This window comes from Corythoichthys intestinalis, chromosome 21, assembly GCF_030265065.1.
Source record: "Corythoichthys intestinalis isolate RoL2023-P3 chromosome 21, ASM3026506v1, whole genome shotgun sequence".
Taxonomy (NCBI): domain Eukaryota; kingdom Metazoa; phylum Chordata; class Actinopteri; order Syngnathiformes; family Syngnathidae; genus Corythoichthys; species Corythoichthys intestinalis.
In genome coordinates, this window is record NC_080415.1 from 11412979 (window position 1) to 11434451 (window position 21473).

Genomic DNA, 21473 nt, shown 5'->3' on the forward strand with positions numbered 1-21473 from the left:
GGTCATGACAAATAACAGTCTTGTGCTGAATGGAATATGAAATGATAAAAATGCATTTATTCAGGACGACATGGCAAAATTACTCCATAATGGTCAAAACTGTCGACTTCACCTTTACTGTCGCACCTCCCGAACGATATTTTATGACACCTAAATCGGACATATGTCATTTCCCTTCCCCGGCTTCGGAGAATGTAAACAAACCAGAAGACGTGACAACTAGCCGACACGCTAACCCGAACAGAGTGATGTTTCAAAGTCTTCAAAGCGGAAAATCACACTTAACTCTTTCACTCCCAGCCATTTTCACCAGAGCAAGGCCCTTCGCTCCCGGCCGTTTTTTCTGGATTTTGACTGATTTTGCAAGGCCCACAGAAAATTCTGTTCTATTGCTATATAAACTTTGAACCCACCAAAAGAAAGATTGGACTCTCTTCTTTCAGCAGAAAAAAAGTAAGTTCGTATCTTTTTCCATTCTTTGGAAATCAGCATTAGAAAATAGCTTAGTTTGAGCAATTTTCCAATTTCTGATGAAAAAACGGAGAAAATGAGCTTTTTGTAAACGCATACATTTCAAACATAACTTTGACTTTAACAAAGCTATTTTTTGCATTAGTTACATCCCAAACATCTGAATAATGTTTTCCTTTTACAAAATATTATGAACAACCAGACAAATAGAGCTTTAGATAGAATAGTAACAATTTATTCACACACAACGACTGAGAGATGACGGTTTGTCGCCGAGATGACGCCGTTGTCGCCACGTCAGCTGTGTAAACTTTTCCCTCATCGTTGTCTGTCTCACAAAGATGGATTATTTTTGCATTTCTGCGGGATCTGCTAGGCGAGCCGCTCCACGGGGGGTTTCACTCGTTTTGCGCGATCGTCCAGCGCCTGGTGTCCCAGGCGTCCTCTCGTTGTTTTGTCCGGTCGGAGCGCCGCCTGGGCTCAATCCGCCAGCGCTTTGACAATGCTGGCCGGCCGTTCACTGCTGTTGAATCGGCTTGTCTAGTCTTCCAAAATGCGCTACTGCCCTCCAGTGGCTAGTTTTATTGCTTTAAAATTGGTTTGGTGCGTTTTTCTTTGTTTCTCAGATACAGCGGAAGCTATATATGCTTCTTATAAAAAAAAACCCGCAAAAGACGTATAAATACGGTTGTGGGACAGTTGAGCATTTAAAAATAAAACGTATTTATACGGTTCCGGGAGCAAATGAGATAGCTACCCTGGATTATTTGACATGACGACCCGGTTGTCGATTGTCTTCGTGGATCGGCAAACCGCCCGGCGGAGAGCAATTTACAGTTCGTTCCCCGGAGGAGGGTGGCTGGAGTTGTTGTGCAGCTAACGTGCTGCTGCTAATGAGCATTAGGAGAGCTTTTTAAATGCCTATCAATGATCAAACGTAAGTACTCCTTCATTTAAAGGAAGTTTGTAGTGTTTACTTTGTAATCGCTGTATTCGTATTTGACATAATACAAAACAAGATGTTTACTCACTTCCTCGTAAGTCCAATGGTCCCACAGTAAATATCCACGGTGAATGGGAACCTTTTGAAACTCCAAAAAGGCGCATACCCCTCTCCCTCATACAGAATGATTTTTCTGCAGCCGTTTGGCTGGCCTGATGCGAAAAATAAACGTATTAATCCGCAAAATCAGCTGAATCCTTCGTCCTCATACACAACAGTACACTGTAGCGTGAAGAGGACGTCTTCTACCGTACACGTCACAGCGCCCTCCTCCTCAATGCAAGACCGAAGCAGGAAGTCACTCATTTTCCTGGCGCGGGATTCAAAAAACTAAATAAATATAGCGATCGCTTCCACACACATCCAAGCAGTCCATATCATTCAGGAGCATAAAATACCGCGTGTATTATGAAATAAACATGCTTTTTCGTGTCACAGGCACTTTAAGTCTTTGTTAAATCTTGCAAGTGGCAGAATAAATTTTAATCAAATATTACTTTATTTAATATAACACTGAATCCCATCAGAGGGTTCAAAGAGACGCTGGTTGCTGACCCCTGCTTTAGTCAGTGGTGGAATGTAACTAGTAAAAGCACTTTGTGACTACTTAAGTACATTTTTGTGTATCTGTACTTTACTTGAGTACAAATATGAAGTGGTACTTTTTTTACTTTTACATCGCCAGGTCACATGTTACTTTTGTTTGTTGTCTTTTTTTTTCCTCATTGTGAATTGGCAGTTTCTTTTTCATGCCTCCAGTGCAATTGGTAAGACCCGTGCAACTATACCTTAACTGAGCACTAGAGGCAGCAACACGAGTACAAGCAAGATTATGCAGGTGAACAAGATATTGATCAGTAAAAATCACCACACTCTTGTACAGTAGGTGACGGGATGCACCTGATAGTTGCTTGCAATCCGCCATAAAGCAAAATTTTGGAGTTTTTGAACTTGTTAAGCTTCTGCTTACAGTGCAATTTCATTGCTTGTTTTTTTCCATTATGCACTTTCAAATACAACTAAGCAGTCAATTTTCAACATGCACAATTAGTGGTTGACTAAATACTTATTTGCCCCACTGTATGTATGTGTGCGTAAATGTATTCATGTATATACAGTGAAGAAAAGTATTTCAACACCCTGCTAAGAAAAGTAAAAAAAAAAAAAAAAAAAAAGTGAGTACATCATCCACCACTTGCTTCAGTGTAACCACAACACTTAATAACAAACATCCAACATTACTCACAGGTAAAGGTGTGTCAGAAAAGTTCAAAATGGTATGACAAAAATATATACATATTTCAAACTACAGCACAAAACTGGAGCTCTCTACCTGGAATCTAGCTCGTCTAGAAATGTCGACGAATGACAAAACACTCACTCCTCTTTTTCTCTTGCCTAAGGATGATGACAATAATCTTATGAGCATACTGTAAATACCGCAACTGTGTTGCCAGGGAGGTACACTGTGGGGTATTTAAAAAAATACTGCACAGCTGCAATTTGTTATCTGTTGAATATATTGGTTTGAACTGTCATCTGCTCTTGAGAGGTGTGTTAGAAAGGTTTCCAAGACTCGTGTCACTTAAGATAATTTCAAATCAAAATGAAGGGTTTTCCCCTTCAATATTTGTGACACACTAAGGCCACTTAAAACCACTCAGGTAAGGTTAAAAAAACAAACAACCAAAAAAAAGAATAGAGCGGCTGATATACTCTCATACACTTATAAGTTGGCAAGAGAACCATGGTCCCCAATGCAATTTCATCCATTTATAAACTGCAAACAGTCAGACCACTTGCAAGGAGCAATTCAAACCACAGCTCCTTCAGTCTCACATTCAACATGCAAATGCTAACGTACAGTACATTCTTTAATAACAATTTTTGAGATAAATGTATTTATAGTACTTACATTAGTATTATGCTTTTATACTTTGTTTAAATTACTGTGCTATTTCCTGGTGTTGCACCAATACCAATTTTTGGTTCCTGATGCCGATTCCACAGGCGGCTTCTATTGGCGGCGCTAATCGTCCAATCCATTGGAAGTGGGAGTGATGAGTACCAACGTACTTTCGTTGGAACAGATTAAATGAAAAAACGGAGTAGCAAGTTTGATCGCAAAAGAAATTCAACTACTACTACAATTTACTACAGATGATTATACTGTAATATGTATTACATACAGTATTTCTTTGTTGTATTCCCTTATCACCATTGTTGTTAATCTTATCACCATTGTTGTTCGTCTTATGGTAAAAAAGTAATTAGTTACAAATTACTTCTCCCAAAAAGTAATTTAGTTAGTAACTCAGTTAAAGTAAGAGTAATTAGTTACTCAGCAAAGTATCTGGTGTTATTTTTCATGTTCTGCACGTTACACATTCTATAACATCTCTCACGTAAAAGATATTTTTACTAACTGATTGAATTGAACGGATTTTTTTTCATTTTTAAAAATGCTTGTTCATAATTTTGACTTAAAAAAAAAAAAAAAGTCACGTATATAAGAGTGTAACGGTATTACAAACTTTAAATTTCAAATGCTGTGAGAAAAAGAAGCTTATTTGTATTTCCTGTTGAACTGAACCCTGACCCCCCACACCCGTACCAAGGTACAGTACGTACATAACCGTGACTTGTGCGTATCCTCACACTCCTAATGTATCTAGACATATTTTTCAATGTGCAGGTGAGGCTCTGAATCTTCTGCCTCTTCTGTATGTGCTCTAGTTGTTTTGAACAAAAATGGTAAATGGAAAATACTTATATAGTACATTTATCTACATTGTTACAATGCCCAGAGAGCTTTACATTGGCACACATTTACCCTTTCACGCACACATTTACACACCAATGGTGCTGCTAGCATGCAAGGCGCTACCAACATATTGGGGGCAAATTAGGGTTTAGTGCCTTGCCAAAGGGCACTTCGACAGTGGGCAGTCGTAGCCGGGAATCAAACCACTGACCCTTCGGTCCCAGGACAAAGAACATCCCACAATGTTCATGGATACGTCATTCAAGAAATGTTAAGGGCTAGTGACTATTTTTAGTAATAATAATATATATACTGTATATATTATTATTTTGTAGTATCTACAAGGAAAAAGCCAACTTAGTGATGATAATGCACACACAGCAGGAAAGCAGTACATTAATGAATGAATGCTTAATTTTGGACATGAGAAAATAAAAATAATAACAAGAGAACAACAACAACAAAAATCTGTCAAAACCAATGATATACTTCAGATAACAGCAACATTATTTTCTGACAATAATAATAACAAATATCAAAAATGTAATAATTGTCTCCAGAAAAGAGTAGATTAAGGCATTTGCTTTCTAAAACTCTTTTCTATTCCGCAATTATATCAGTCCGCCCTATTTAACTAGTCCTCATATCAACAAAGAAATGAAGTAAATAACTATATACATAAGATGCAATGAAAACAAAAAATAAAAAGGACCTAGCCACTAACAGATACGTCCTTCCTCTTCCCTATACCCTGTGAAAACCATGTGCTTGTACCACTTCCTAAACTGGGTCATGCTTGGACATTGCTTGAGCCTATCATCTAGGTTATTCCACAGCCTCAATCCACAAACAGAAGCACAAAAACTTTTTTTTTTTTTTTAATTTATTTTTATTTTCCCTTCAGCCATGACAAATCCAAACAAACATACAGCATTTATATGTGTTTACAATTAAATCAACCCGAAAGGAAAAGGGCTGACGGGAGAAGCCGAAGCTTATTGAAACCCGTCCTCAGTATACCATATAGGACGCAGAAAATATCGAATATCAATTTTGGACATTCAGATTTCATAATGATTACAAGTTTTTTTGTTTTTTTTCTTTTTTTTTTTTTAAATAATAACCATCCCCTCGGATTATTCATTTTCCCAATAGTCCATTGTCGTGGCAATGTGCTCGTTATGTTGATTAGATCCAGAAGATTAGTTCATAATTCAGTAATTAGTTTATTCAGTTGATTCGATCCAGAAGCTACTTGGGTCATGATTAGTTTTCATAAGCTGCCAGATCTTCACTTGCTTGATAACTTTCGTTTTCTGGTCTTGTGTTTTGACAAAAATTCTGCAATCTGAGGTCCATGTACTCTCAATCTTTCCCGCTTTCTTCAGTTGACGTGCCTTTCTTGCTATTTTAGCGTTGTGGCGGGTTAGAATCTAGTCCTACCCTCTGATGCTGTAAGCGAAGCTCCCCCCTTAAACTGTAATGCCCTTCTCTGTTAAAAAACAATTTCATATATTGCCAGGAATGGACCTGTGTATAGCCTTATACATGAGCTGAGCTGTTTGAAAATTAACCAAGTCTGTGAGCTTTTATGTTCTGGATTTTAAAACTAATATATTGATATGATCCCTATAACCAGCATTATGTGCTATTCTTATGGATCTTTTTTTGTAAAATGGATAGTGAATTTATTGTACATTTATCAGTATTACCCCAGACCCCTGCACCGTAGTGTGTTATTTTCAAGGAATTTACCCACCTGGACATCACGAACTGTATGTACAGTAAAAGTCAGTAAAACTTTACTTCCACAGTAACGGTAACAGCGTTGCAAAGAAAGAAAAGAAAAGTAATTAATTAGGTTACTCACGACTGAAAAAAATTACGCCGTTAGAAACGTCGTTGTTAAAAACACTGCTTATCACCACATTTTATGCTTATCTATCTCTCTTGTCCCCTTTCCTTCTTGTGTCTCGAGTTAATGAGTCTGACTCATATTGCTTGAGGTGTGTTTATGTGCAGACGCCCTGATAGAATTCATGTATGTTGCTGGGTGTTAACAGCCCAGTTGTGTAGAGACAGACTGTCTCCAGGTATTTGCAAATCAATGTGGTAATAAAGGAGAAAACTAGGTTGTTGTCTCGGCAATAAAATATATATATATTTTAAATTATTTTACTGATTTGGGCCTGGTTTTTGTCACTTGTCTGGGATGAACACACAACTACAGGAGGGTAGAGTAGCCAAAAAATTTACTCAAGTAAGAGTAGCGTTACTTCTAAATAATATTACTCAAGTAAAAGTAGTCATCCAAAACAGTACTCAAGTACAAGTAAAAAGGGATTCGTTGAAAAGAATACTCAAGTAATGGGTAACATTGTGAGTAACTGCTTATAATGTCTGATTTTAAAAAATGATGATGCTATGTTTTTTCTCAGCACAACTTTATTAGATGCGGCTTTGCAAGGCAAAGGCCCGTATTGTAAAATCCTTTCTTTTTTTTTAATGGCGCTTCTTCAGCACGCCGCACAGCCCAAACCGTTTGACCGACCTCCACCGTTCAAATGTCAAAATGACCGGAATTTTCACTCGACCCAGGGAATTTTTCAAACGAAACCCCTAAAATTCCCGTTTGCCTGCAAATGTGATTTTGTAGAAAAAAAAACAACAACAAATTAAACTCTACTTATCCAACAATTTTTGACCAAATAACATAATTTACACATGAAAAATTCCAGGACAGTAAGGGGCAAAAAAGTTGCATACAGAATTTGGCAAAAATGTGCGGTCCCCCCAAATTTGACAAAAACTGTCCCATTCACTTCTAATGGGATGCCACTGATGTCCAAATTTCCCATTCATTTTCAATGGCAGGAAAACATAGGTTTTTGTGATTTTTGTCCACTTACCATTAGAGCCCATTAACATTTTGTGACCTTATATCAGGACAGGACATGTCCCCAAAATGTCCCCAAATCAATAGGAATTGACCTGATATCAACAGGAAGTGACCCCAAAATGTCCCCAAATCAACAGGAAGTTATTTTAATTGTGTGGAATTTAATACCCTGGGCAAAACTTTTTAGTGACCTGAAACCATGAAACTTCTTCTCCCAAGTGGTTTCCTAGTCAGGTAAGGCTCAGTTTTCTAATCATCACACAGCCTAGGGCTCACAGAAACATGATTGCTTGCTCACGCCTAGTGTGCGGGATTGAGAAATTGTCGACAATTGGAAGTGGAAAGCATTGATTCGGCACCTGACCTACTGTCATAGGGACACAGATAAGAGGAGTGAGTAAGAGAGAAGAGGCTGCTTTTATTATTGCCATGGCAGGCTGGGGGGACATATGAGAAAGGAGGTGCTGGGGAAGAGAAGTGCCAGCTATAGTCGGCCATCTGTACTTTTTAACCAGCAGGATCTTTTTCAATCTATGTGGGGCAGAGGTGCCTTTGAACATCCAAAGGACTGAAAATGGTTCACTTTTTAAAATGACATATGAAGTAAAATCAGCCTGCTTAAATTGGCATGAAGGTTTGGCCAACGTAATTTTCCCTTGCAAGTTAAGGTTGCGTCAATCTATGTCATAAGCATAAGCGTCGCCAGACATATTTCATTGGGGCATGTGTCCCAGTATAAATTTCACCATTAAAAAAAAAATAAAAAAAAAAATTAATACTTTAGTATAGTAGAATTTTAAGTCTACGTAGCATATTACATAGCATAATCTACAGAATTTGCCTATTTTGTATTACAGTGATCCCTCATTTTTCGCGGTTATTGGGGACCTGAACCTGCCGTGATAAATGAAAAACTGCGAAGTAGCACCCCCCCCCCCCTTTTGTGTGTTCAATGTATTTTTTCAGATTTAGCATTGGAAAGATATACATATACATGTTTTTTTTTTTCCACTTTTTCCCCCCCAAAGTATAAATAAATAAATAAATAAAAGTTTTATATTGTATACGTATTTATTTTTAATAAATTTATTTTTAAGCATTTCAAATGTAATAATTACCATATTGGCCCGAATATAAGACGGCCCTGATTATAAGACGACCCCCTGTTTTTCAAGACTCAAGTTTGAAAAAAGACTTTTTGAACACCATATATTTTTTTTCTTTTTTTGCTTTTTTTTTTTTCAAATTAATTTTTATACAGAAAACAATTACAGTAAATCTGAAACAAATGATTATAACAATATATTTGAGAGGAAAAGCATGTTATTTTGCCTCATTCAACTCTTAATATCTGAACATTTAAACATGTAAACTAAAGTGCAATCACATTCGTAAATGAATGGCTTCTGGTTTTTGAAATGTAAATAAACCAATCTATTGTGATAAAACAACAAAATTGCAATCACTGCATTAACCATCAAAGTGAGGTCTTACTGTAACTGTAGTCTTGAAACAAATCTGAATAAGGAAAAACGTTGCAATAAAATAATGCAAACTGGTTAAACTTGAGAGTAGCTGAGATCTGTCATGCCAAAACGTTACTCCTCAAGTTTAGCATTCGCTTCAATGATATCTGGCGCCATTTAGCGTCGTGAATGGGTATAATGTCTAGACCCCGAATATAAGACGACTCCCACTTTTTCAGTCTTATTTCAATGCAAAAAACACCGTCTTATATTCGGGCCAATACGGTATGATGTTTTAAACATGTAACTGTCCTACTGAATTATTTTTAAACAAGATTAACGTACAAAAATGCTTGGCTTTATTAAATGCTTAATTGAGTGAGTCCACTCAAGGTGCTCACTTACAACCAATAAGTTGCCACAACAACTGTTTAACAAGTTAAACGATGATTGACGCATGCAGCGCTTTGAAGCTTTGGCTGTGGCAAGATCAAACATTAAACATCTGTCAATCATCGTTAACTTCAATAAGCAACTCCAGTGAACTGCCTGCCCAACAAAAAGCCGGGAGGGAGAGTGAGACTATGCGATTGGCTCGGGACAGTTCATCTGTATTTTTTTATATTTTTAATTTTTAAAAAAAATCCACGATGGACTGAGGGTGCGAAGTTTGAATTGCTAAGTAGCAGGGGATCACTGTACTCTATTCACTCTACTGTAAATAGACAATCTGCACGACTCCTTAAAGTGGTAATATATGCACGCAACTTAGGCTCTGATAGGCATATGAGTTGATACTCACACAAAGCACTTTCGGGAGATATGCTGCATTCATGCGTGTCGGGAGATCTGAGTTCCCAAGTTGGAATCTCGTTCTGATGTGTTGTAAAATCATCGTATGGGATTAAAAAAATAATGGTTGCTAAAAAGAAGAGTAGCCTATTTTAATGCTCCAATGATACAACAAAAGTTGAGTGACTGTTTGGCGCTTTTTGTTGACCCCGTATAGATTCATTTTTTCGTTCACTCCAACAACATGTGAATGCAGCATCAATATTACGGTGCGTGTGCCAAACTGCCAACAGTTGACGGTGCAAATTACATCTTCCCACCTGTTTTACAGGTTAGTTACCTCCGTGTTGATGATTGTTTGGTTACCTATTCCCATGAATTCTGAATTTAATTGGTATCAGGCAGTTAACTGTGGTAAACTAAAAAGCTCGCAAATTTAAGGAGCCGATTAGCTGCCGTCTTTTAGCTAACTGGCTATGAATCCAGTGACAAATGCATTTCGAGTGAGAAGCTCTCTTAAGAGCTTTGTCTAATATTGTGTTATTATGATATGTGGTATTTGAAATGTATCAATACTGATGATATTTATTGCTATTTGTTAATATGACCAAAATGAATAGAATCAATCTGTATGTATTAATTCCCTTTGGGATATAACGTCTAACAATTTTGTATATGTGCTTATCATAATTTCCAGCTTTTTTACAAGTATTTTTTACTGCAGTCACTGTAATCTGTAACAAGATGTCTTGGTTTTTTTTTTTTTTAAATTTCTATATGACTCAAACAACATTACTCTTGCAAATGGATATTAGACAGTTATTTGCTCGCAGCAAGCATAAAGGAAGAATGGGAAAGGTAAGCTAGGTAACCCACCTAGGCAACATAAACCAATTTTTGGTCACAACCTACCAGTGGAGAAACACTGATTAATTGCATAAAAGTTACAGTAGAGGAAGAGCAGCAGAGTGTAGACAGAGGTGAAGGAGAGATTGATGTTGATGAGCATGAGCATGGGTGAATTGACTATCAACAAGGGATGTACCCATTTTATTTTTACAGAAACTTGTATTTTGGTTTGATTACATATAGTGTAAAGTACTATTTCTGACTTTTTATGATAGATTAGTGCTAAAAATATGTTTGGTTTTTTTGGATCGCTTGTCTGTGCCCGAGTATTGCATTAGGTCCAGTGACGCACTTGGTCATAGGCATGTTTATTTGGCAACACCTGTGCACAAAATAATAAAAATGAATCACTCTGTTTGGTGCAATGATTAAGTCATCCATGTCTAAAATTAAAATAGTCAGTTATATAGTCCATATGTGAGTGGAATCAAACTCATTCAGAAAATGAAGTGTCTTTCCCACATATTTGCAACTCAAATATTTTTAGAGCCTATTAAAAAAACTCCATTTGTAATTTTGGTGGCAACGAACTATGTTGAAGTCAGTTGAGGTGCATTGACAAATTCATTTTCCATTTTGTGTCCTCTTTTAGCAAATTACAGCTGTCCCGACTAGTTGACGTCATCAATGACGTAAATGCGTCGACGAGCACATCCTGTCACGGTTAATGAAGGGTTTAAAAAATAGATGAGTGGAAAGTTGAGAATGTCGGAGGCTCTCTATGCAAGTGGGGAAAGCGGCACAAAGCCAAAAAAGCGCACCATAGTGGCCAAAATGTTGACTTATTTCAACGAAATGCTTGCATACCAGGCTGCACGTGAGCTGTGAATGAACACCTAAAGCGCCATCACCCAATTTTAAATTTGGAAGAGACAGGAGACGAGCTGTCAGATCGTAAGTCCATATAACCAACTAACGACATGTTATATTGAAGTTGCTAAGCCTGTCGCGATATGTAATGAGTCACTTTATCGCACGGTAAATAAAAATGACGGTGGTAATTTTCACAGCTGCGTTATATTGCCGTGTGCATACATTTGTGTGTGCGTGTTCATGGCATATGACACTCCAGTACCTTTCACAGATGTTTATTGGTCATCAACACGCCGTAAAATTCAGAAGTTTAGACATACAAAATAAGATTAAACACTGTAAGCATTAGCATTGCCACATTGAGGCAAATGGGGGAAAAAGACAACCTAATTTAGGCTGCTATAAAACATTGGCAGTCTTCTGCAAAACACAAACTTGCAGTTAAAAGGTGACACTTCAAACATGAAAAATCGCTGGTTGGCAGCATTTTCAAACAAAAAACAAAAATCTATTCCTGACACCAAATTCAATGACGAAAAATGCTTTTTTTGCAGAGTGTAAAGCTGAAGGTTAGCGCTATAGCGAACCGAAGTCCGGTGAACATTTCAAAATAAAAGCCTGTCATGTTCGTCATATAAATAATGATTTCTGGAGTTAATCCCACATACTTCAGAATTCAGATTCTACGCTAAGAATAGCTATAAAATGGCACCCTTTATGAAAAATCTGATTAGCAATGAATAATTATTAAAATTATTATACCGTACTGACCCAAGTGTTTTTTGCATTGAAATAAGACTGAAAAAGTGGGAGTCGTCTTATATTCGGGGTGTAGACATTATACCCATTCACGACGCTAGATGGCGCCAGATATCACTGAAGCGATGTTCTGTCATGACCAGGGGTCGCGTTAACCGGATATTTTCCTTCGTTGACCGGTTTTTTAAAACGGTGACGGAAAAAACTGAAGTCCGTCCGTCATTTTGACAGGTTGCAATTCACACCCCAGACCACAGGGTGGCGAGTTAGCATATTAATCAGCTATTGTCTCTCTTAATGCATGACGTCGTTGGCTCTTCTGTCAGAATATTGTAGCGTCACCTGGGTCTGGCGGCGGCACCGTGATTGACACATCAACGCGAGGTTCTTATTGGTGCACCCGGTGTGCCAGCGTCACATGATGTCACAACTCCGCCCCCCTGACTGGAGCCGCCATATTGTGTGTCAGCTCGTCATGTTCACACATTACCGCTACGTACATGCCTCCTATTACGGCGTGTTTTTCTCCTCGTTACTATTAATAATCAAAATGGTGAAGGCGTGTGTGGCGGTTGGTTGCTGTATCAGAGAAGATAGACGGAGAGACTTGAAGTTCTACCGTATTCTGAGAGACCCGAAGATGAGAGCGAGATGGACTGCTGTAATTCGACAAGAAATCTGGGCAACAAATGATCCCCACAGACTATGTAGTAGTCATTTTATATCTGGTAAGATGCATTTAATATATATTTAGAAGATTTTGGGGCTGACAACCACAATTAAGATCATTGTGTGACGTTGATGATTGGGTCTATATCGTTGCCTCTTTTTCTTTGGGGGCGGAGTTGTTGGCGGTAAGCAGAGTAAAAAGGGAGAAAAATACCACGACTTCCGTGTCTAATTTTTCACCGCCAAGCAAGCGTTACAATATTAATTAAAAATGAATGAAAACTGAATACCATTGAATATGTCATCATTATCATTTTAAAAATTTAAGTGACGGGTAAAAATAGACTATGACCGGATTTTTATGACCCTGTCAGTCAAAATGACAGACAACGAAAATGTCTAGCGCAACCTCTGGTCATGACAGATCTCAGCTACTCTCAAGTTTAACCAGTTTGCATTATTTTATTGCAATGTTTTTCCTAATTCAGATTTGTTTCAAGACTACAGTTACATTTGGACCTCACTTTGATGGTTAATGCAGTGAATGCAATGTTGTTGTTTTATCACAATAGATTGGTTTATTTACATTTCAGAAACCAGAAGCCATTCATTTACGAATGTGATTATACTTTAGTTTACATATTTAAATATTCAGATATTAAGATTTGAATGAGGCAAAATAACATGCTTTTTCTCTCAAATATATTGTTATAATCATTTGTTTTAGATGTACTGTAATTATTTTCTGTATGAAAATTAATTTGGTGTTCAAAAAGTCTTTTTTTCAAACTTGAGTCTTGAAAAAGAGGGGGTCGTCTTATAATCAGGGCCGGCTTATATTCGGGCCAATACGGTAATACTATTATATACAGTAGTATACTATAATGTTAATGCTAGATATTTTTTTTTAAGAATTGTTTTGAATCATGTTGAAAAGGCGAAGTCAGTGTTCTGAATCAGTTTACATTCCATTCTTTTGCTTCTTTAGTTAATGCTGTTGATATTTGACCTCATTGTGTATACTTGTTTAGTTGTGATTTATTATTGTTATTTGCATGTTTATTTGTATTTTAATAAAAACATGCTCGAAAATGTTTTTGTGAATAATAAGCGTCAACAAAAATGTCTGGTAAATCAGAAAAAAATTGATTAGTCGTAGACTAATCGTAAAAATAGTCGGCTGACTAATCAGGAGGAAATTAGTCGTTTGGGACAGCCCTAAAGCAAATGTCAACATTTTCCTTGCAAGACTCAATAAACATTACTTATATAAAATAGCACTATTTTTTAAAATTAAAATATAGGAATATAATATATATGTAAATTGGGAAAACATTTTCATTTGTTCTCTGAGGTATTCTCCTAAGTTACTATACATTGTTTTCTGACCTTACTGACTTTTGAATCTGCAGTACATGGAGACCATCTCATCGCGCCAGATGGACATGCAGAAGTTCATCGCCGACGGCTGCAGAGAGGCTCTGCTGGAAGAAAAACGCCGCTTCTGTTTCCTGGCTGACAAACACTGCATGTTCTCATATCACATTAGCAACTTCCACGATAAAGTAAGAGCAGACTCACTCACTCAATACCACTCAGCCAGGCCTGTGTTATAGTTTTTACCATAAACTCTCTGTGTCTCCAGGCAAAAGAGATGCTGAATGAAAAGCTCCCCAACTGGCAGGAGATGTGCTGCGATATCAGTAAAGTTCCAGACACGGTCAAGCACATGATAGACGGACTGTCTATCAATCCAGAGCAATCGATGCTTCCTGATCGTTATAGGGTTTGTGTTTCCTTCTTGTGCAGTCATTCATGCTTCACACTAGGTGGTCCTGTCAGTACATTTGTTTTTGAACTCGTTTTGTATATTTTTGGAACTATGTTTAATAGATAGAGAACAACTTTTTTCAGCAGTTAACTGCCTTGACTCGCTTGGTGCTTCAATAGTGAAACTGAGTTTTTGTTTTAAAACATGCCCACGCTGGTTGATATGTATTACCACGTCCGGGAGCTGTACTTTGACTCTAGATAAAGTTACAACTGTGAGTGGGTAGACACAGAAGAGTGTTTGAATAGAACTGTGGCCCATAAAGTTGTAATCAGAGGCAGGTCTAGCAGACAGGCAAGCCAGGCAGTTGCTTGGGGCCTCATCGAAAAAAGGGGGCCCCGAGGGCTGCTAAATTGTACTCCACCGAAACGACAAAAATCAGCCACTTGAAATGACACGCAGTAGCAAAACCCCTCTTGTGGCGCTCCACTCTCTCACTGTCATTAGACCATGCGTATTTCGTGTGAAGTGAAACTTGAAAGTGTGCAAGTTAATTGTGTTATTTATAATTTTTTTTTTTTTTCCTATTAGAATGTTTTATATACAGTCATGTGAAAAAATTAGGACACCCTATGAAACATTCTATTCTTATTAAGAAATGTTCACGAATCAATGTCTGATTTAGTTTTTCTTTATCCCTGGAAAAGAAAGCGATTTAATTGCAGGTAAACAACAAAAATTAACATTGTTATACTCATTAAACCAAATATATCAACAACAATGCATATTGTAATTGAGGAAAAAGTTAGGACACCTTACCACCTAATAACTAGTGTTACCCCCTTTGGCTGAAATAAATTCAGTGAGACGCTTTTTGTAACCATCTACCAGTCTTTGACATCGGTCTGAAGAAAGTCTGCCCCACTCCTCAACGCAGAAGACTTTCAACTGTGAGATGTTTGAGGGGTTTCTTGCATGTACAGTCCGTTTTAAGTCACTCCACAGCATCTCAATGGGATAAAAGAGCTTAGCTTTGACTCGGCCACTCCAGGACTCTCCATTTCTTCCTTTTTAGCCAGTCTTCGGTGGATTTACTGGTATGTTTTGGGTCATTGTCATGTTGCAGAGTCCAGTTTCACTTCAGCTTTAATTTTTTCACATATGATCTGACATGTACCTCAAGCACCCGCTGATACACGATATAATTCATGGGGGAATTCTATGATGGTGATCTGGCCAGGTCCTGCTGTAGCAAAACATCCCCAAACCATGACACTTTCATTTCCATTCTTCACAGTTGGTATGAGGTTCTTTTCCTGGAATGCTGTATTGGGTTTACGCCAAACATGTCCTCTGTTCTGGTGTCCAAATAATTCAATTTTAGATTCATCTGTCCAAAGAACATTATTCCAGAAGTCCTGGTCTTTATCTACATTCACTCAGGAAAACTTCAGTCCGGCCTTCTTGTTCTTCTCAGAGAGCAAAGGTTTCCTCCTTGCACACCTCCCATGAAGGTTAAACTTGTAAAGTCTCTTTCTGATTGTAGAGACATGCACTTTCACATCAACTGTAGGTCCCGTGATGACATTTTATGGTTTTTGGAGACTTCTTTTAACATGTTGCGGTCTGCTCTCAGGGTGAACTTGGTTGAACGGCCAGATCTAGGCATGTTGGCAGTTGTTTTGAATGTCTCTACTATTAGACTATTATCTGGACAGTGGAATTGCTGATTTGATATTGCTTTGACATCTTTTGAAATCCCTTACCAGACTCATAAGTGTCTAAAATCTTCTTTCTGAAGGCCTAAGACAGCTCCTTTGATCTCACCATGGTGTTTTCTCTCACTTCAACAGTACAACAGCACACCAAACTCAAAGTGAGGTTTAAACAGTGTTATTCATAACGGCGTTAGAATATAACGGCATTACTAACGGCGTTATAGTGAGTAATCTAATTAATTACTTTTCTCATCTTGGCAACGCCGTTACCGTTACTGAGGTGGGAAAGTCGTGCGTTACTATGCTCGTTGACTGACGTGAAAAAAGTCTGAGAAAGACTGACTCGCGGAGACGAGAAAGCGGAGCGGGGAGGAGGCAAGGGAGTGTGATGTCATTGCAAACGCGATGCTACTATGCTAGGTGGCTCCAATAATACCTGACTGTAGCCGATAGCCTATAAACTACGCCCACATGATGCTTCGGTAGATATCACATATATACAGAACTAGATGCAAATGACAGACACGGCGGCATTAGCAACATGTATAATAAAGAACTAGATGCGTTAGTAAACAGCAGCCATCTTAAAGCAGTAGACTTCTCAGGAAGGCACTGTTGTAGAGAACCTTCCTAGCGTAGCTAAGTAACTTTTTATCTAAAATGCTCCTAAATTGGCAAAACTTAAGTAACTTTTTATCTAAAATGCTCCTAAATTGGCAAAACTTAACTTAAATCTATCTTTAAATGATGAAACAATTTTAAAACTTAGACATGTTGAAAATAGACAGAAGGGAACTAATGCAATAACGGGAGCAGTTTTAACAACTTTAACGGTTGATTCACAACATTAAATGACTTCCACACATAGCAAAGGTTACTATCTAGTTATCGCAATATCTCCAATACCCCTGTGTCTAGTAAAGTTTACGGTAAAGAATTGGGCTAGGGCCATTTGTCCCAAAAACGATTTAAACTTCACATTGTGTGACCTGTTTTTTTTTTTTTTTTTTTTTTTTTTTTTTTTTTTTTTTTGAGAAAAAAAAAAAACATGAAAATTATCACCAGTTATTTTACCAAGTAACTAATTACTCTTACATTCAGGTAAATGAGTTACTAACGCAATTACTTTTTGGGAGAAGTAATTTGTAACTGTAAATAATTACTTTTTTAAAGTAAGGTTAACAACACTGGGTTTAAATAAGGCAAGCCTCCTTTAAAACACTGGGTAATGATGTTCTAATCATGTTCACCTGACGTGATACACTTGTGAGTTTAGCTATTTTAAGTTGGTTTGAATGTGGGGGTATCCTAATTTATTCCTCAACAGAAATTGCATTTATTTAAAATTATATTTGTCAGAAAGTGATAAAAATCATTTTTTTCCAATTTGAATTCTTTTGTTTAGTTCTATTACTTGAATATCTCAACATTGTTAAAATTGATATTAAATATCCTCATGACCAAATATGTTAGAAAACACACAGACTTCCATAGGGTGTCCTAATTTTTTCACATGACTGTATAGACCCTACTCACCAACGTCACAGAATGACGTGTCGCTGTATCCGGCCGCCATATTGTCCGTCATTGTTTATCCGTATTCTCAATGGTTTCAATTTGTCGTGCAATTTATAGTGCAATTGATGGAAGCCCCGGTGCTTTCAGATGCTGTAAACTCATTGGATGCGTTGCATAAAAGGTGTTATGTGGAAAAGCTTCAGTCTATCCATTCGCCAGATCCATATTTGATGCCTAAATCGATATTTTTCGACCCGCTGCCTTCGCCGTCTCTGCCTGACATCTGCTACCCTGATATCTACAACTATCTTGTCCACAGAAACTCAGCCTATTCTCACGAAACTTTGAAAAACTTTAAGAGCAGCACTCTAAGCAACATTACCCCGTGTGACCCTTTACTTCCAATTTTCTAAAATGGCGACATTCAAAAAAAAAAAAGTTGACTGTGATGGCCGACGCTTCAAGGATAGGTGGATATTTGACTATTTTTTCAATAAAATACGCAACAACTGTGTCTGCCTCATTTGCTAAGAGACAGTCGCTGTTTTCAAAGAGTTCGATGTGACGTGATATTAGCAAACAAGACACGCTGACATGTACGACAACATTACAAGGAAGATACGCAGTGAGAAATTATAGCAACTAGAAGCTAGTTTAATTTCACAGCAGCAGTATTTCGCAAGAGCCCGGGTGTCGAAAGAGAACGCCACAAAGGCGAGATTATTGAAATTATGAATTAAAAAAATTATAATAAAGCAAATGTGACACACAGAAGGGCTTGCTAAAATGTGTTTAAATATATTGTTCTACGTAAATCAGCCAAGGTAGCCCCCCACATTTTTACCAAAACCCTCTAAATATATATTAAATGCATCTTACCAGATATAAAATGACTACTACATAATCTGTGGTGATCGTTTGGTGCCCAGTTTTCTCGTCGAATTGCAGCAGTCCATCTCGCTCTCCTCTCCGGGTCTCTCGGGATATGGTAGAACTTCTCTAGAAGAAAGTCTCTCCATCTATCTTCTCTGTTACTGCAACCAACCGCCACACACGTCTTCACCATTTTGATTATTAATGTTAACGAGCAGAAAAAACACGGCAAAATAGGAGGAATTTACGTAGCGGTAATGCTTAAACCCGACAAGCTGACGGACAATATGGCGCGGAGGCGTGGTTGTAACGTCATGTGAGTAGGGCCCTTTACATTATTTTGATCATTCTTTCATCTTCTGAACCGACTATCCTCATGAGGGTTGTGGGGGTGCTGGAGCCTATCCCAGCTAACAACGGGGAGGAGACAGGGTACACCCCAAACTGGTTGCCATCCAGTCACAGGACGCATAGAGACAAACAACCATTCACGCACACACTCACACCTATGGATAATTTGGAGTGGTCAATCAGCCTGCATGTTTTCAAGATGTGGGAGAAAGCTGGAGTACCCGAAGAAAACCCATGCAGGCATGGGGAGAATACTATGCAAGCTCCACACAGGGCGGCCGGATTTAACCAACAATCTCCGAACTGCCGACCACTCTACCTTCCACCTTATACATTGTTCTTTTATTTATTGTACGTTTATGTGTGCAAAAACCACATTTATATGCGCGGTGCCCCAAGTGACCCTAGCAACGCTACAGGCTTGGTGTGTGTACTTACTTCAATATTTCTTGCCAATCACCAAAATTGACTCAGCCATGACTTTTAAGTGATAAGACTTCGTCTAGCTCAAGTGTTTTATCTATTTCTTGCCTCATTATCTCGTTCCGGTGCTGCTATCGGATGCATCAGAGGTTATTGTGTTGAGTGGTGTTTCGCTGACTATCAGCCATGAAGATTACAGTTTTGTTTCCTTCTGATAAAATCTTTTGAACATTAAAGCCACTATTTGAATTGCTGTGTAGTAGAACACAGATTAAATGGTGGCCTCGTTTTGTATTAATGTATCTTCTTCTTCCTTGTCCCCTCAGAACAGCGTTGAGTCAGTGATGATGCCCCCTGCTCCCCCACTGAAGGCGCACACTAGCCCACTCGCAAACATGTTTAACCCCGAGCCCAGATCTCCAATCACTTCCTCTTTAGAGACTCACTCAGGTACAGTGGAAACGCAAATCACTTGAATAACTGACACCTTTCAGTCGTTTGTTAAAGCATGCTTTTGCATGGATGAGCTGATTTCTTTATCATAACACTACTGCCAGCAACTTTTAGCATACCTCAGCAGAAAAAAATTGCGCTTGGATAGAGCAGCCAGCATGGTTCAATCAATGTAAACCTTGTCACCATTACATCAAGCAAAATGGCATCGCTTATTCAATGCACGAAAGACGCGTGGTTGGATGAGTTTTGTTCGGAACAGTGTTGCTTTTGGCAGCCTTTTTCATTTTTGTCTTAGTCTTAGCCGATGTCCAGGCAGGAATTGAAGAAAGACACACAGATGAAGCTCTTCAACAGCTCTGTCTCTCTCTGTTTTTATTTTTTATAGCAGTTAGGCTTGAAAAGCTCAGAATTATCAGTTTTAGCAATGTCTTTGACCTAGGGCTGTCAAAATTATCGCGTTAACGGGCGGTGATTAATTTTTTAAATTAATCACGTTAAAATATTTGACGCATTTAACGCACATGCCCCCGCTCAAACAGATTAAAATGACAGCACAGTGTCATGTGCACTTGTTACTTGTGTTTTTTGGTGTTTTGTCGCCCTCTGCTGGCGCTTGGGTGTGATTGATTTTATGGGTTTCAGCACCATGAGCTCTGTGTAATTATTGACATCAACAATGGCGAGCTACTAGTATATTTTTTGATTGAAAATTTTACAAATTTTATTAAAATGAAAACATTAAGTGGGGTTTTAATATAAAATTTCTGTAACTTGTACTAACATTTATCTTTTAAGAACTACTAGTCTTTCTATCCATGGATCGCTTTAACAGAATGTTCATAATGTTAATGCCATCTTGTTGATTTATTGATATAATAAACAAATACAGTACTTGTGTACAGTATGTTGAATGTATATAGCCGCCTTGTGTCTTATCTTTCCATTCCAGCAATAATTTACAGAAAAATATGGCATATTTTATAGATGGCTTGAATTGCGATTAATTACGATTAATTAATTTTTAAGCTGTGATTAACTCGATTAAAATTTAATCGTTTGACAGCCCTACTTTGACCGAATCAGGGCCGAGCATCTCGCTGGGAAGAGCTTTACAGGCAGGTAGTATTAATGTCTCTGCTACAGTGTGTGACTTTTTGGACTTAGCACTAAGTTCAGCAACAAGGTACCTGGCTGTGAGGGCTTTCTCATTTACCTTTGTAGTTTTTCTTAAAAAAAAAAGTTGCCTATTTCTCTGTGTTTTGATGAAGGCGAACAAAATAGTCCATCGACTTGTTTTGAAGCGATGGGTGTTTCGTTTGGAGATGATGTTTAAGCTTTCTTGGCACCAAGGCGCTGTTGGATAGCTGTTCTTGTCACGTTCAAGAACTATTCGGATTTCAAGCAGTCAGCTGCCTTGCAGTCCTCGACAATGTGTTGGAATAAAACACAGGGGATGGATTGATGGTCATCACATATAGATAAAATAGAAAAGGACACTTTCGTGTATATCGAGACTTGACGAATCTAATCAAATAATGTACAGCATATGTGCTCGGGTCCACAATGTCGCGGACAGTTGATGGCTAGAAATCCGGGCAGTTCTTGAACGCAACACGAGCAATACTTCCCGCATCTGCACACGACCAAAATCGAAACCTTCTACCTACTCCTTCCTTACTACTGCAACTCCGCCCGACAACGTTAAAAAAAAAAAAAAAAAAAAGCGATATTGGATCATTTTTTGCGGCACACCTGACGATCTCTCATGGGCCGCATCGCACCGGTTGAAAAACACTGGCTTAGAAAACTACTCTTAGA

The 21473-nt window shown here is 38.1% G+C and overlaps 1 protein-coding gene across 2 annotated transcripts in view; it reads left to right on the plus strand.

Moving 5' to 3' along the window:
• baiap2l1a (BAR/IMD domain containing adaptor protein 2 like 1a) overlaps nucleotides 1-21473 on the plus strand; it is a 96594-nt gene that overhangs the window by 59817 nt on the left and 15304 nt on the right. For both annotated transcript variants that reach the window (XM_057826170.1, XM_057826169.1), the window contains exons 7-9: nucleotides 13958-14110; nucleotides 14191-14331; nucleotides 19526-19649. In XM_057826170.1, the coding sequence (XP_057682153.1) occupies nucleotides 13958-14110; nucleotides 14191-14331; nucleotides 19526-19649 (418 nt within the window). The remainder of the gene's footprint in view (nucleotides 1-13957; nucleotides 14111-14190; nucleotides 14332-19525; nucleotides 19650-21473) is intronic.